The sequence below is a fragment of the Ovis aries genome, chromosome 3, assembly GCF_016772045.2.
Source record: "Ovis aries strain OAR_USU_Benz2616 breed Rambouillet chromosome 3, ARS-UI_Ramb_v3.0, whole genome shotgun sequence".
NCBI lineage: Eukaryota > Metazoa > Chordata > Mammalia > Artiodactyla > Bovidae > Ovis > Ovis aries.
Window position 1 is genome coordinate 155,526,281 of NC_056056.1, and position 15,046 is coordinate 155,541,326.

General features: G+C 42.9%; 2 protein-coding genes across 24 annotated transcripts in view; one reads left to right on the forward strand and one right to left on the reverse strand.

The window, feature by feature from the left end:
* XPOT (exportin for tRNA) overlaps nt 1-15,046 on the reverse strand; it is a 173,979-nt gene that overhangs the window by 40,879 nt on the left and 118,054 nt on the right. For 7 of the 23 annotated variants that reach the window (XM_060412858.1, XM_060412855.1, XM_060412866.1 and 4 more), the window contains 3 exons: nt 5,722-5,930; nt 5,388-5,524; nt 4,380-4,428 (listed from right to left, as the gene is read on the reverse strand). The exons of 4 other annotated variants lie outside the window; for them this stretch is intronic. The gene's annotated coding sequence lies outside the window, so the exon portion shown is untranslated. Of the gene's footprint in view, nt 1-4,379; nt 4,429-5,387; nt 5,525-5,721; nt 5,931-8,982; nt 9,082-14,774; nt 15,003-15,046 lie in introns of all 23 variants that reach the window. 12 more of the 23 variants (XM_060412856.1, XM_060412853.1, XM_042246972.1 and 9 more) reach the window with 5 other exon arrangements.
* Nucleotides 13,740-15,046, forward strand: part of C3H12orf56 (chromosome 3 C12orf56 homolog) — a 92,912-nt gene continuing 91,605 nt past the window's right edge. The window contains exon 1 of the mRNA XM_012174624.5: nt 13,740-14,063. Coding sequence (XP_012030014.3) covers nt 13,812-14,063 — 252 coding nt within the window. The 5' untranslated portion in view covers nt 13,740-13,811. The remainder of the gene's footprint in view (nt 14,064-15,046) is intronic.

Sequence of the window (15,046 nt, forward strand, 5' to 3'; positions counted from 1 at the left end):
TTCCATATTCCAGGGGATCTTCCCCGCCCAGGGGCAGGATCCGCCTCTCCTGCATTGGCAGGCGGATTCTTTACCACTCAGCCACCTGGGATGCCCCTGTTTGCTGCTAAGTCACTTCAGTCGTGTCCGACTCTGTGCGACCCGAGAGATGGCAGCCCACCAGGTTCCCCCGTCCTTGGGATTCTCTAGGCAAGAACACTAGAGTGGGTTGCCATTTACTTCTCCAGTGCATGAAAGTGAAAGGTGAAAGTGAAGTCGCTCAGTCCTGTCCGACTCTTAGCGGCCTCATGGAGGCTCCTCCGTCCATAGGATTTTCCAGGCAAGAGTACTGGAGAGCGGTGCCATTGCCCCTGTTAACTCATCAGTAAAACGGTGTATGCTAATAGTACCTACCTCAAAGGCTTGTTGTGAGAATTGAGTTAATACTTATGTTTGACATACAATAAGTGCTCTGTATTTAGGTTTCATTTCTGATTGTTAAATATGTACTGAATATAGACTAGGTTACCCTCAGTGGGACTACCATGAAAAAGAAAACCTGGGAGAAGGGAATGGACAGAAAAGTAGAATAAAATTAATGTTGACTATGCCAAAGCCTTTGACTGTGTGGATCACAATAAACGGTGGAAAATTCTGAAAGAGATGGGAATACCAGACCACCTGACCTGCCTCTTGAGAAATCTGTATGCAGGTCAGGAAGCAACAGTTAGAACTGGACATGGAACAACAGACTGGTTCCAAATAGAGAAAGGAGTACATCAAGGCTGTATATTGTCACTCTGCTTATTTAACTTCTGTGCAGAGTACATCATGAGAAACGCTGGGCTGGAAGAAACACAAGCTGGAATCAAGATTGCCAGGAGAAATATCAATAACCTCAGATATGCAGATGACACCACCCTTATGGCAGAAAGTGAAGAGGAACTAAAAGCCTCTTGATGAAAGTGAAAGAGGAGAGTGAAAAAGTTGGCTTAAAGCTCAGCATTCAGAAAACGAAGATCATGGCATCCGGTCCCATCACTTCATGGGAAATAGATGGGGAAACAGTGGAAACAGTGTCAGACTTTATTTTTTTGGGCTCCAAAAATCACTGCAGATGGTGACTGCAGCCATGAAATTAAAAGACGCTTACTCCTTGGAAGAAAAGTTATGACCAACCTAGATAAAATATTCAAAAGCAGAGACATTACTTTGCCGACTAAGGTCTGTCTAGTCAAGGCTATGGTTTTTCCAGTAGTCATGTATGGATGTGAGAGTTGGACTATAAAGAAAACTGAGTGCCAAAGAATTGATGCTTTTTAACTGTGGTGTTGGAGAAGACTCTTGAGAGTCCCTTGGACTGCAAGGAGATCCAACCAGTCCATTCTGAAGGAGATCAGCCCTGGGATTTCTTTGGAAGGAATGATGCTAAAGCTGAAACTCCAGTACTTTGGCCACCTCATGTGAAGAGTTGACTTATTGGAAAAGACTCTGATGCTGGGGAGAGATTGGGGGCAGGAGGAGAAGGGCACGACAGAGGATGAGATGGCTGGATGGCATCACGGACTCGATGGACGAGTCTGAGTGAACTCTGGGAGTTGGTGATGGACAGGGAGGCCTGGTGTGCTGCGATTCATGGGGTCGCAAAGAGTCGGACATGACTGAGCGACTGAACTGAACTGAACCATATAACGGCTACATTTATTTTGTGACCTGCCCCGTGCAAAACACTGCACCAAGCATTTTATATATAAAGTATCTTGAGTCACTTTTGCATCACATTTATAATTGTTCAAAATGTCAGGCTAGGATTCCTGTTCTATTTCAGTGTATCCTGGTGCGTAGTACCACCCTGTAGTTACAATTCAATAAGTGAATCATTGCATGGATTCTTACATTAGCTGTGTGGGTCAACCACTGATTATGGAAGTTCAGTACTAATCCTGGTCCAAGTGGCTCCAAAGCCTATATTGTGTTCAGTATATTCCACTGTATCATCCTAAAGAACTTCAAGAATAGCAAGAAGAGATAAAGCCTTCCTCAGTGATCAATGCAAAGAAATAGAGGAAAACAACAGAATAGGAAAGACTAGAGATGTCTTCAAGAAAATTAGAGATACCAAGGGAACATTTCATGCAAAGATGGGCTCAATCAAGGAGAGAAATGGTATGGACCTAACAGAAGCAGAAGATGTTAAGAAGAGGTGGCAAGAATACACAGAAGAACTGTACTAAAAGATCTTCATGACCAAGATAATCATGATGGTGTGTCACTCACCTAGAGCCAGATATCCTAGAATGCGAAGTCAAGTGGGCCTTAGAAAGCATCACTATGAACAAAGCTAGTGGAGGTGATGGCATTCCAGTTGAGCTATTTCAAACCCTGAAAGATGATGCTGTGAAAGTGCTGCACTCAATATGCCAGCAGATTTGGAAAACTCAGCAGTGGCCACAGGACTGGAAAAGGTCAGTTTTCATCCCAATCCCAAAGAAAGGCAATGCCAAAGAATGCTCAAACTGCTGCACAATTAACATTCATCTCACACGCTAGTAAAGTAATGCTCAAAATTCTCCAATCCAGGCTTCAACAGCACGTGAACCATGAACTTTCAGATGTTCAAGCTGGGTTTAGAAAAAGCAGAGGAACCAGAGATCAAATTGCCAACATCTGCTGGATCATGGAAAAAGCAAGAGAGTTCCAGAAAAACATCTATTTCTGCTTTATTGACTATGCCATAGCCTTTGACTGTGTGGATCACATCAAACTCTGGAAAATTCTTTTTTTTTTAATTTTAATTTTAATTTTTGTTTACAATACTGTATTGGTTTTGCCATACATTGACATGAATCAGCCACAGGTGTACATGAGTTCCCAATCCTGAACCCCCATGGAAAATTCTTAAAGAGATGGAATACCAGAACACCTGAGCTCTTGAGAAACCTGTATGCAGGTCAGGAAGCAACAGTTAGAACTGGACATGGAACAACAGACTGATTCCAAATAGAGAAAGGAGTCGTCAAGGCTGTATGCTGTCACCTTCTTATTTAACTTATATGCAGAGTACATGATGAGAAACGCTGGGCTGAATGAAGCACAAGCTGGAATCAAGACTGCCAGGAGAAATATCAATATCCTCAGATATGCAGATGACACCACCGTTATGGCAGAAAGTGAAGAAGAACTAAAGAGCCTCTTGATGAAAGTGAAAGAGGAGAGTGAGAAAGTTGGCTTAAAGCTCAACATTCAGAAAACGAAGACCATGGCATCTGGTCCCATCACTTCATGGGAAATAGATGGGGAAACAGTGGAAACAGTGTCAGACTTTATTTTTTGGGGCTCCAAAATCACTGCAGATGGTGACTGCAGCCATGAAATTAAAAGACACTCCTTGGAAGAAAAGTTATGACTAAACTAGACAGCATATTAAAAAGCAGAGACATTACTTTATCACAAAGATCCATCTAGTCAAGGGTATGGTTTTTCCAGTAGTCATGTATGGATGTGAGAGTTGGACTATAAAGAAAGCTGAGCAGCAAAGAATTGATGCTTTTGAATTGTGGTGTTGGAGAAGACTATTGAGAGTCTCTTGGACTGCAAGGAGATCCAACCAGTCCATCCTAAAGGAAATCAGTCCTGAATGTTCACTGGAAGGACTGATGTTGAACTTGAAACTCCAATACTTTGGCTACCTGATGCAGAGAACTGACTCATTTGAAAAGACCTTGATGCTGGGAAAGATTGAAGGCAGGAGCAGAAGCGGAGGACAGAAGATGAGATGGTTGGATGGCATCACTGACTCTATGGACGTGAGTTTGAGTAAACTCTGGGAGTTGGTGATGGACATGGAGGCCTGGCATGCTGCAGTCCATAGGGTCACAAAGAGTCAGACACAAATGAGCAACTGAACTGAACATTTTTGAGCATTTATTATGTGCCAGAAACTGTTCTGAGTGTTTAGACATTAATCCTCACAACAACATGCCCATTTTATAGATAAGAAAACAAATGAAAGTTAAGTAGCAGAGTTGGGATTCAAATGCACACAGTCTGACTCTAGAGTCTGTGCTTTCAACCCCTGTCTCTCAAATGAAGGTTCATTAAAGGATGATGACACTGTGGAACTATTGTACTAGTTCTTCCTATAAATATGCTGAGGCACCTCTCTTATAACAATAAAATATTGTTTTTGTCCCATATTTCCCTTTTCTTACAATTGCCAGAGTACTTGAAAGAAGCATAATAGATAACATTTACATATTGCATTATGGATTATAGTATGTCTCCATATAACTTTTCTAATTTGTTCCTCTTAGCTTGTAGGGATGGAGCAGATATCATCATCATCATCATCATCTTTAATTTACAGTTAAGGAAACCGAGGTCTATTTTAAGTAACTTACCCTAAGTCACATGCGGCTTTCCTGATGGCTCAGTGGGTGCAGAATCCACCTGCAATGTGGGAGACACAGGAGATTCAGGTTTGATCCCTGGGTTAGGAAGATCAGATCCTCTGGAGGAGGAAACAACAACCTACTGCAGTATTCTTGCCTGAAAAATCCCTTGGACAGAGGAGCCTGGCAGGCTACAGTCCAAAGGGTCACAAAGAGTCAGACGTGACTGAGCGACTAAGCACACGCACACACCTAAGTCGCATAGGTAGTAAATGTATTAGAACCCTAAATTCTTGAATCTAGGCTTCCTGTCTTCAGGATACCATACATTTCTGCCTACACTTAATCCTCCAGTCTCTCACTTTTTGTAATATATTTTCTATCCTCAAATCATTCTACTGAAACTTAAAATTATCCAACCCTGTGACCATTTTTATGAATTTACTTCTATTTTTCCTTTGACTATTTCCTTTCTCCTTGAAATTATCTCCTCTCTTAACTTTGACACTGTGTTATCCTCAAACTCTTTTATTTCATTTTTCTGATGACACCTCCTACTTTTATGCTCTTACCACATCTTCCCCACGGCTGCCTTCTTAGCTACGTGGCTTTCTGTTTTCTGCCCTTGCTTTCAGTAATTATTTCCACATCTTCAGCACTCATTTCTATGAAGATCTCCCCTTCTCTACTTCTGGTTCTAAGGTTTTGTACTCTCATCTTGTGTTACAAGACACACATCTCAACCAGTACACGAAGTCTAATACATCCAGAAACCAAAGTCGAGATCTTCCCCACAAAATACATCTGACTCCTGATGTGGCCCTTTCTGCCAATGCATCCAGCTCCTCAGCACAACTCAGCGCTCCTGGGATCACTTTTGTTGCTTTCACGTCCAGTGACCCAGTTCAGTTTCAGCATAGCGCTATCACATCTGTCCTTTCTGTTCCTTTCCTTGTTTCCTCTGTCTGATATTAGGCTTTCAAAGCTTCTCTGCTGGATTTACTGAAGGAAACTTACCCATTACTTGAAAGTTATCTTCAGGTGGTAAGACTGCAGGTGATTTCTGTTATGTTTCTTGTACCTTTTTTGATTAAAACAATTTTTTTCCCACAGTGAATATGTAGTACGTTCTTAAAAAAATTTTTTTAAACTGACTGTAATAAAAGGGAAAAAAGGAATAGTTTCATTGACTTTGAGAATTTATTGAATGCTATCTCTCTCATGAAGAGACTCTACATTTCAGCAACCAGGTTTATTTAATCATTTCTTTGATGTGCTTTTTTTTTTCATACCTCTCATGTCATTAATATATTTTTGTTTTGTATTAAATTTGTATGGTTGTCTTACTCACCTAGTAGTCAATTCTTGAAGACTGAAAATAAGTTCTTTCTGATTCTGTTTATGGATAACAGCTTCTCAGTATTTGTGACATGTATTGAATTGAACCCAAAATAATATAATGTGAGCTGATAAACACTGAGTTGTGTCTCAAATTTTCTTCATCACAGTGCTTATTAAGCCTAGCGCCATTGTTGCCAAAGCTCATTCGCAATGGGCTTCCTGGCAGAGAAAGAAGTTGGAAAATAGGTCAGGTGAGCTGTCTTTATTGGGTTCTAGTTCAATCATTGGTTTCTTTTATAGGAAGTGGGTGTGATGCAGGAAGCCTGAGGCAGAACAGAGCACTGGGGCATTATTTAGTAAAAGAAATATTTGCTTTAATCTGCTTTGGATGGTTCCTTAGACTTAATTATAATGACATGTCTCCTCCATATTTCAGTTGATTGCTAAATGTTGTAGATAATTTAAATGGTCAGTATCTGTTAATACTAAGTAGAAATACCAAGGGATTCCTAATTCAGACATTAAAAAAATTCAGCTTCTATTTACCTATTGCAAACTTTAAGTATCTCTCTTTACATACTGTCTGTCCTTATTTTCAGGTTGAGAGGTGGGAACACTTAGGATCCTAAGAGCCATTGAAGGGTACTTCCATACAGGGTTCTTATGACCTGTAGCCCACTGCTCACTTCTCCACCAAAAATGCAACTAAAAAAAGGTAAAAATTCCATTCTTTTGTTTGTATGTTTGTGTATGTAGATTATATTTTTGTCTTGAGCTATAATCTAAAATGTGAAAAGTTAGGCTTAGTTCAGTTCAGTCGCTCAGTCGTGTCCTATCTTTGTGACCCTATGGACTGCAGCACGCCAGGCCTCCCAGTCCATCGCTAACTCCCAGAGTTTACTCAAACTCATGTCCATAGAGTCGGTGATGTCATCCAACCATCTTATCTTCTGTCGTCCCCTTCTCCTCCTGCCTTCAATCTTTCCCGGCATCAGGGTCTTTTCAAATGAGTCAGTTCTTTGCATCAGGTTGCTGAACTATTGGAGTTTCAGTTTCAGCATCAGTCCTTCAAATGAATATTCGGGACAGATTTCCTTTAAGATAGACTGGTTGGATCTCTTTACAGTTCAAGGGACTCTCAAGAAGTCTTCTCTAACACCACAGTTCAAAAGCATCAATTCTTTGGTGCTCAGTTTTCTTTCTAGTCCAACTCTCACATCCATGCATGACTATTGGAAAAATCATAGCCTTGACTAGATGAACCTTTGTGGTAATGTCTCTGTTTTTAATATGCTATCGAGATTGGTCATAACTTTTCTTCCAAGGAGTGTCTTTTAATTTCGTGGCTGCAGTCACCATCTGCAGTGATTTTGGAGCCCCAAAAAATAAAGTCTGTCACTGTTTCCACTGTTTCCCTATCTATTTCCCATGAAGTGATGGGACCAGATGCCATTATCTTCGTTTTCTGAATGTTGAGCTTTAAGCCAACTTTTTCACTCTCCTCTTTCACTTTCATCAAGAGGCTCTTTAGTTCTTCTTCACTTTCTGCCATAAGGGTGGTATCATCTGCATATCTGAGGTTATTGATATTTCTCCTGGCAGTCTTGATTCCAGCTTGTACTTCATCCAGCCTAGCATTTCTCATGATGTACTCTGCATATAAGTTAAATAAGCAGGTGACAATATACAGCCTTGATGTTCTCCTTTCCCTATTTGGAAACAGCCTGTTGTTCCATGTCTAGTTCTAACTGTTGCTTCCTGACTTGTATACAGATTTCTCAAGAGGTAGGTCAGGTGTTCTGGTATTCCATCTCTTTAAGAATTTTCCAGAGTTTGTTGTGGTCCTCACAGTCAAAGGCTTTTGCTTAGTCAATAAAGCAGAAGTAGATATTTTTCTGGAACTCTCTTGCTTTTTTGATAATCCAGTGGATGTTGGCAATTCGATCTGTGGTTCCTCTGCCTTTTCTAAATCCAGCTTGAACATCTGGAAGTTCATGGTTCATGTGCTGTTGAAGCCTGGCTTGGAGAACTTTGAGCGTTACTTTACTAGCATGTGAGATGAGTGCAATTGTGTGATAGTTTGAGCATTCTTTGGCATTGCCTTTCTTTGGGATTTGGAATGAAAATTGACCTTTTCCAGTCCCGTGGCCACTGCTGAGTTTTCCAAATTTGCTGGCATGTTGAGTGTAGCACTTTCATAGCATCATCTTTCAGGATTTGAAATAGCTCAACTGGAATTCCATCACCTCCACTAGCTTTATTTGTAGTGATGCTTCCTAAGGCCCACTTGTTAGGCTATCACCCAACAAAGAAGAATTTGATATTACTACTTTGTATAAGGGGAACTGAATGACCACATATGTACCAGGAAATCACATACTGGTTCAGTTCATTTTTAAAAGACTTATGTAGTGTTCACTCTGTTCCAAGTACCTGTTCTAAGTACTCAGAAACATTGCTAATCCTCATAATAACCCTGTGGGGTTGGTACTGTTACCCATTTCACAGATCAGGAAACTGGGGCACTGAGCATTTAAAGTAAGCTGTCCAGGAATTCCTAGGCATTCAGTGGATAAGACTCCTCACTCTCACTGTGAAGGGCCCAGGTTTGATCCCTGGTTGGGGAACTAGGGTCCTGCATCCTATGCAACACAGCCAAATAAAAAAGTTGTCCAATGTGATTTTTTTAACTACTGAGTGAGAGCTGGAATTTGAACCCAGGTCATCTGGCTCTATCCAGATGTCTATCCAACCTAGACAGTATATTAAAAAGCAGAGACATTACTTGGCCAACAAAGGTCCATCTAGTCAAAGCTATGGTTTTTCTAGTAATCATGTATGGATGTGAGAGTTGGACTATAAAGAAAACTAAGCACTGAAGAATTGATGCTTTTGAACTGTGGTGTTGGAGAAGACTCCTGAGAGTCCCTTGGACTGCAAGGAGATCCAACGAGTCCATCCTAAAGAAAATCAGTCCTGAATATTCATTGGATGGACTGATGCTGAAACTGAAACTCCAATATTTGGCCACCTGATGTGAACAACTGACTCACTGGTAAAGATCCTGATGCTGGGAAAGATTGAAGTCAGGAGGAGAAGGGGACGACAGAGGATAAGATGGTTGGATGGAGTCATCAACTGGATGGACGTGAATTTGAGCAAGCTCCAGAAGTTGGTGATGGATAGGGAAGCCTGTAGTGCTGCAGTCCATGGGGTCACAAAGACACTAAGTTGTGTCCAACTCTTTGCAACCCTACGAACTGTAACTCACCAGGCTCTCTGTCCATGGAATTCTCCAGGCAAGAATACTGGAATGGGTTGCCATTGCCTGCTCCCAGGGATCTTGTACAGGATCTGTACCAAATGCTTCCTGAGTTTGGTTGGATTTAGAAGATAAGGAGTAAATGCCTATGTAGGGTGTATTTCTGTTGTTGTTGTTGTTTAGTCACTAAGTTGTGTCCAACTCTTTTGTGAGCCCATAGGCTGGAGCCCACCAGGTTCCTCAATAAGATTTTCCAGGCAAGAATATTGGAGTAAGTTGCCATTTCCTTCTCTAGGGGATGTTCCCGACCCAGGGGTCAAATCCTCACCTCTTGGATGGCAGAAGGATTCTTTACCACTGAGCCACCTGGGAAGCCTATATTTATGTTAACTGGTCTTGTAAAGCTTACCAAAAGATAAGGGAATACAGACACTTTACATGTCTGTAGTCCTTTCATAATTCATAAGTCATTGCCTTTGGTCCTCCTACCAACTCTCTAGTTAGCAGGGCATATGTTTAGTAGTAGTTTCATTACACAGATGGTGAAATGAAGCTCAAAAGGTGAAGTGACTTTTCAAAAATCTCAGATACTAAGCAACAGGATTAGTGCTCTAATCCAGTTCTCCTGACTCCAAATCCAGGGATCTTTCCCCTATATTAAAACCCTTTCCTGTGATCTGAACTTTGCTGTTACCTTGGCAACAGTAGAGAACAATGAGTGCCTGGAAACCATGATACTGCCTTCTCTGTGTGCCACAAAATTAAAAAGTTAACTGAGGTCACCTTAACCACCAGACCCTTTGTTAAATTCCCTTCTTTGTGTGCATCACCTTCACATTTGTTAAGCCTAGTACCCTCGTCACCAGAAACTTGTTTATGGTGGGCTTCGTGGCAGATATATCAGATATGCTTTCTTTTCTGGTCCTGATCCAGTCATTCTGTTTCTTAGTCCCGGGAAGTGGCTATGAAACAGGGAGCCCGTGAGACATGAGACAGCAGTCTGGACTGAGGCCTGTTCCCCACTGGGGCCTCCCGTTCCAACTATGCAGTAGCTATTTCCCTCTCAAACACTCTCCTGAGGTATGACTCTTTGGCAAACATGAAGGGCCTTTCCTTCTCTTGGTTTGAGGCAACAAATTTCAGAATGGGTTAGATGGGAATAATCCTTACTTCAGAGGAAATAGCCATGACCCTGGGGCTCCTTTTTCATCCAGGTATGAATATGAAGAGTCCGATGTATGATCAGATCCTAAGAAAACTTCAAAGGCTAGGTCATTTAACATTTTGTCAGCAGGTGGCACTTCTCTCCTTACTCACCAAATACAGTCTTTCCCAAAGAGAAATATTGTTTCTATTCCTTTGCTGCTATTGAGTTTCTCAGACTTCTTTAGCTACATCTAAACATTTCTCCTCAGTTCCCTCAGTTTGTAGCAATTTAGTCTACATTATGTTTAGGTTTTAATTTATTTATGCTGTTTCCACAAAGGATTTGAAATTGCTTACAACATACAGTATGCAGTAGTAAAATAGGAAAATGAAAATGTAAAATGTAATAAAGAATACATAATTCAATACTGGGTTGCAGGTAGCTGGAACAAATTAAACAAAATATATATATACTGTTTGCATTGTCTCTGGGTTTCTGGGTGAATCAGAAGGGAGAGAGAATGACTTTTCTAGGATTTGAATTTAAAATGAAAGTTCTCACCTAGGCTTACTAGAGATAAGTTTCTGTTGCTGTGTTCTCATCTCGTTAACCTAATTTACAGTAAGTTGTTCCTGGTCTTCCAAAAACACAAGAGAAGACTCTACACATGGATATCACCAGATGGTCAACACTGAAATCAGACTGATTATATTCTTTGCAGCCAAAGATGGAGAAGCTCTATACAGTCAGCAAAAACAAGACCAGGAGTGGACTGTGGCTCAGATCATGAACTCCTTATTGCCAAATTCAAACTGAAATTGAAGAAAGTAGGGAAAACAACTAGACCATTCAAGTATGACCTAAATCAAATCCCTTATGATTATACAGTGGAAGTGAGAAATAGATTTAAGGGACTAGATCTGATAGAGTGCCTAATGAACTATGGATGGAGGTTCCTGACATTGTACAGGAGACAGGGATCAAGACCATCCCCATGGAAAAGAAATGCAAAAAAGCAAAATCGCTGCCTGGGGAGGCCTTACAAATAGCTGTGGAAAGAGGAGAAGCGAAAAGCAAAGGAGGAAAGGAAAGATATACGCATCTGAATGCAGAGTTCCAAAGAACAGCAAGGAGAGATAAGAAAGCCTTCCTTAGAGATCAATGCAAAGAAATAGAGGAAAACAACAGAATGGGAAAGACTAGAGATCTCTTCAAGAAAATTAGAGATACCAAGAGAATATTTCACGCAAAGGTGGGCTCAATAAAGGACAGAAATGGTATGGACCTAACAGAAGCAGAAGATATTAAGAAGAAGTGGCAAGAATACACAGAAGAACTGTACAAAAAAGAGCTTTATGACCTAGATAATCACGATGGTGTGATCACTCACCTAGAGCCAGATATCCTGGAATGTGAAGTCAAGTGGGCCTTAGAAAGCATCACTACGAACAAAGCTAGTGGAGGTGATGGCATTCCAGTTGAGCTATTTCAAACCCTGAAAGATGATTCTGTGAAAGTGCTGCACTCAATATGCCAGCAAATTTGGAAAACTCAGCAGTGGCCACAGGACTGGAAAAGGTCCGTTTTCATCCCAATCCCAAAGAAAGGCAATGCCAAAGAATGCTCAAACTACCGCACAATTGCACTCATCTCACATGCTAGTAAAGTAATGCTCAAAATTCTCCAAGCCAGGCTTCAGCAATACATGAACCGTGAAATTCCAGATGTTCAAGCTGGTTTCAGAAAAGGCAGAGGAACCAGAGATCAAATTGCCAATATCTGCTGGATCATGGAAAAAGCAAGAGAGTTCCAGAAAAACATCTATTTCTGCTTTATTGACTATGCCAAAGCCTTTGACTGTGTGGATCATAATAAACTGTGGAAAATTCTGAAAGAGATGGGAATACCAGACCACCTGACCTGCCTCTTGAGAAACCTGTATGCAGGTCAGGAAGCAACAGTTAGAACTGGACATGGAACAACAGACTGCTTCCAAATAGGAAAAGGATTGCCAGGAGAAATATCAATAGCCTCAGATATGCAGATGATACCACCCTTATGGCAGAAAGTGAAGAAGAACTAAAAAGCCTCTTAATGAAAGTGAAAGAGGAAAGTGAAAAAGTTGGCTGAAAGCTCAACATTCAGAAAACGAAGATCATGGCATCTGGTCCCATCACTTCATGGGAAATAGATGGGGAAACAGTGTCAGACTTTATTTTTGAGGGCTTCAAAATCACTGCAGATGGTGATTGCAGCCATGAAATTAAAGGATGCTTACTCCTTGGAAGAAAAGTTATGACCAACCTAGATAGCATATTCAAAAGCAGAGACATTACTTTGCCAACAAAGGTCCATCTATCAAGGCTATGGTTTTTCCAGTAGTCACATCCAGTAGGATGTGAACATTGGACTGTGAAGAATGCTTACCGCCAAAGAATTGATGCTTTTGAACTGTGGTGTTGGAGAAGACTCTTGAGATTCCCTTGGACTGCAGAGAGATCTAACCAGTCCATCCTAAAGGAGATCAGTCCTGGGTGTTCATTGGAAGGACTGATGCTAAAGCTGAAACTCCAATACTTTGGCCACCTCATGCTAAGAGTTGACTCATTGGAAAAGACTCTGATGCTGGGAGAGTTTGCGGGCAGGAGGAGAAGGGGACGACAGAGGATGAGATGGCTGGATGGTATCACTGACTCAATGGACGTGAGTTTGAGTGAACTCTGGGAGCTGGTGATGGACAGGGAGGCCTGGCGTGCTGCAATTCATGGGGTCGCAAAGAGTCAGACACGACTGAGGGACTGAACTGAACTGATTCCTGGTCTGTAAAAAGTGAATAGTACTTGTTACTACCCTGACGCCTCAAGGCTGCATGTTCAGCATTTCTCAGTCTCTAAGTTTCAATTTTTTAAGGACGCAGGCTTCACCCGTTCAGTCATCCTACACAGATTGAGCTCCAACTGCCTACGGGGCGTTGTCCTGGGCACTGGGAATAGAAGCATATCCATTAGGTGGACTTGGGTGTGCGGAAAAGAATTTATAACAGGCTCTTCTGTCAGAGAGCTTTTATGTAGGTGCAGAAAGAAGAGCTACGTCTCTACTCGTGAAAAATTAGAGAGCTATGCCAAGCAATCTTATAATCAAGTGCTAAATCTGTGTGGTTGATCTTAATAGAGCTCTAGGATTTTTTTTATTTAAAAATAAATCGGTAAATTTCATCTCGTTCAAGTTTGTAATAGAAAACCAGACCAAACCCGAGGCCTCGATGCTTGGTCCGCAACAGCTAGGCTAGGGGAGGGTAAGGGGCCGGGGTGAGCAGAGGGCCCCAGGATGCTTGGCAGCGAGCCCAGAAGGACCAGCGTCTCGCCCCGCCCATTGTTGTCGGGGACTGAGACCAAGATTGGGGGGCGGGGCCAAACGCGGGGTGTGTGTGTGTGTGTGTGTGTGTGTGTGGGTGTGTGGGTGTGTGGGTGGGTGTGGGTGTGGGTGTGTTGGGGGTCGGGGCGCGGTGGCGGTTCAGGGGGCCGGACGCAGGAGCTCCGAAGCCGGGGGCCCGGCCACCAGCGCCCGGGGAGGCGGCCGCGCGATTCGGCGGCTTTGTGGCGCGCGCGGGTTCCACCGCGGACGGCGCGGAGGCGGGGTCGGACAGAGGCGTCCGCGGACCCCGGCACTCGGCGGGGCCGGGGCGCCCCGCATGGCCAGCCCCGCGCGCTGCGGCTTCCCAGCGCGCAAGAATAGCCGCCTGGACGCCTTCCTCCGGAGGCATCTGCCGCCCGAGGTCTACGACGCCGTCCGCGCCTATGAGCAGTGCATCGTGGTATCTGACTCGGAGAAACATACCCTAAAGTACGTGGTGCTCACTGACCGGCTCATCTACCTGACCGAGAACCCGCCCAAGTCCATCCGACGAGTCGTGGCGCTGCGGGACATCGTAGCCATTGACCTGGTGAGGCGCGCAGACGGGCTCGCGAGAACCCCTTTCTTGGGCCCCCCGAATCCCTGTTACTCGCGGGAAGGAGGAGGAGGAGGAGGAGCTTCCTCACCCTGCCCGGGATTCTTGTTCTCTTTAACATATACTTTCCTGCTAGTAGCCACATAGGAAAACTGGATTGCTGTATGCATTCCGAATAAAGCTGCTTTTACCATTCTTATTTTGTGTACCGGTCATCCCTGTCCCCTCAAATAGGACAAGAGATTTGAGAACATAGCCTCCTACTAGAAGTACGCTTTAAGGTAGTTCTTTCGTTAATTAAGCACCCACAGTGGGCCAAGCACTGTGCTAGGCTCTGAGGATGAGAAACTGAAACAGGGGGCTTTCCTGGAAGATTCCGTGGGAAAGACAGGAAACCAAAACCAATGCAAAGAAATGCCATGTGAGAAGTGCGAATATGCCTTGCTTATTTTTTATCTTTAGGGCTTAGCCCATGGTAGGTACTCAATATGAGTAAGTGAATGAACGGATAAGTGCATGCATTGATGAGATTTGTATGGGACGCATGGCAATCTCTGGCAGGTATTTCATCCAATCCAGGCTCAGGCCATGCTGGGAAAACTTCCTGGAAGGAGTGTCATTAGAGCAGGAGCCTTGAAGGAGATACAGTCTGTCTCAGTTTTTAGTTGCTGCTACTGTATCCCTTTCATCCAGCAATAGATTTACCTTATAAACCAGCAACAGCTTGGAAGCAGTCTCCTCTCCAATTACTGTTTCCCGCCCCCCTTGGCTCCCTTTGTCTGAGTTGCTCTCCAGGTGTGTTCTTCCTTTTTCCACTGGGGACAGGTGTCTAGCCTCCTGTTTCTTTCCCTCGCTTGAGTCTCTGTGTCTCCCAGGGGAGAAGCTAGCAAGCCTTGATGGGGTCAAGAAAATCATAGCTTCTTTGGATCATGTCTGTAAGAAAATAATGAAATCAAATGAAAAAAGTGAAAGCTTTT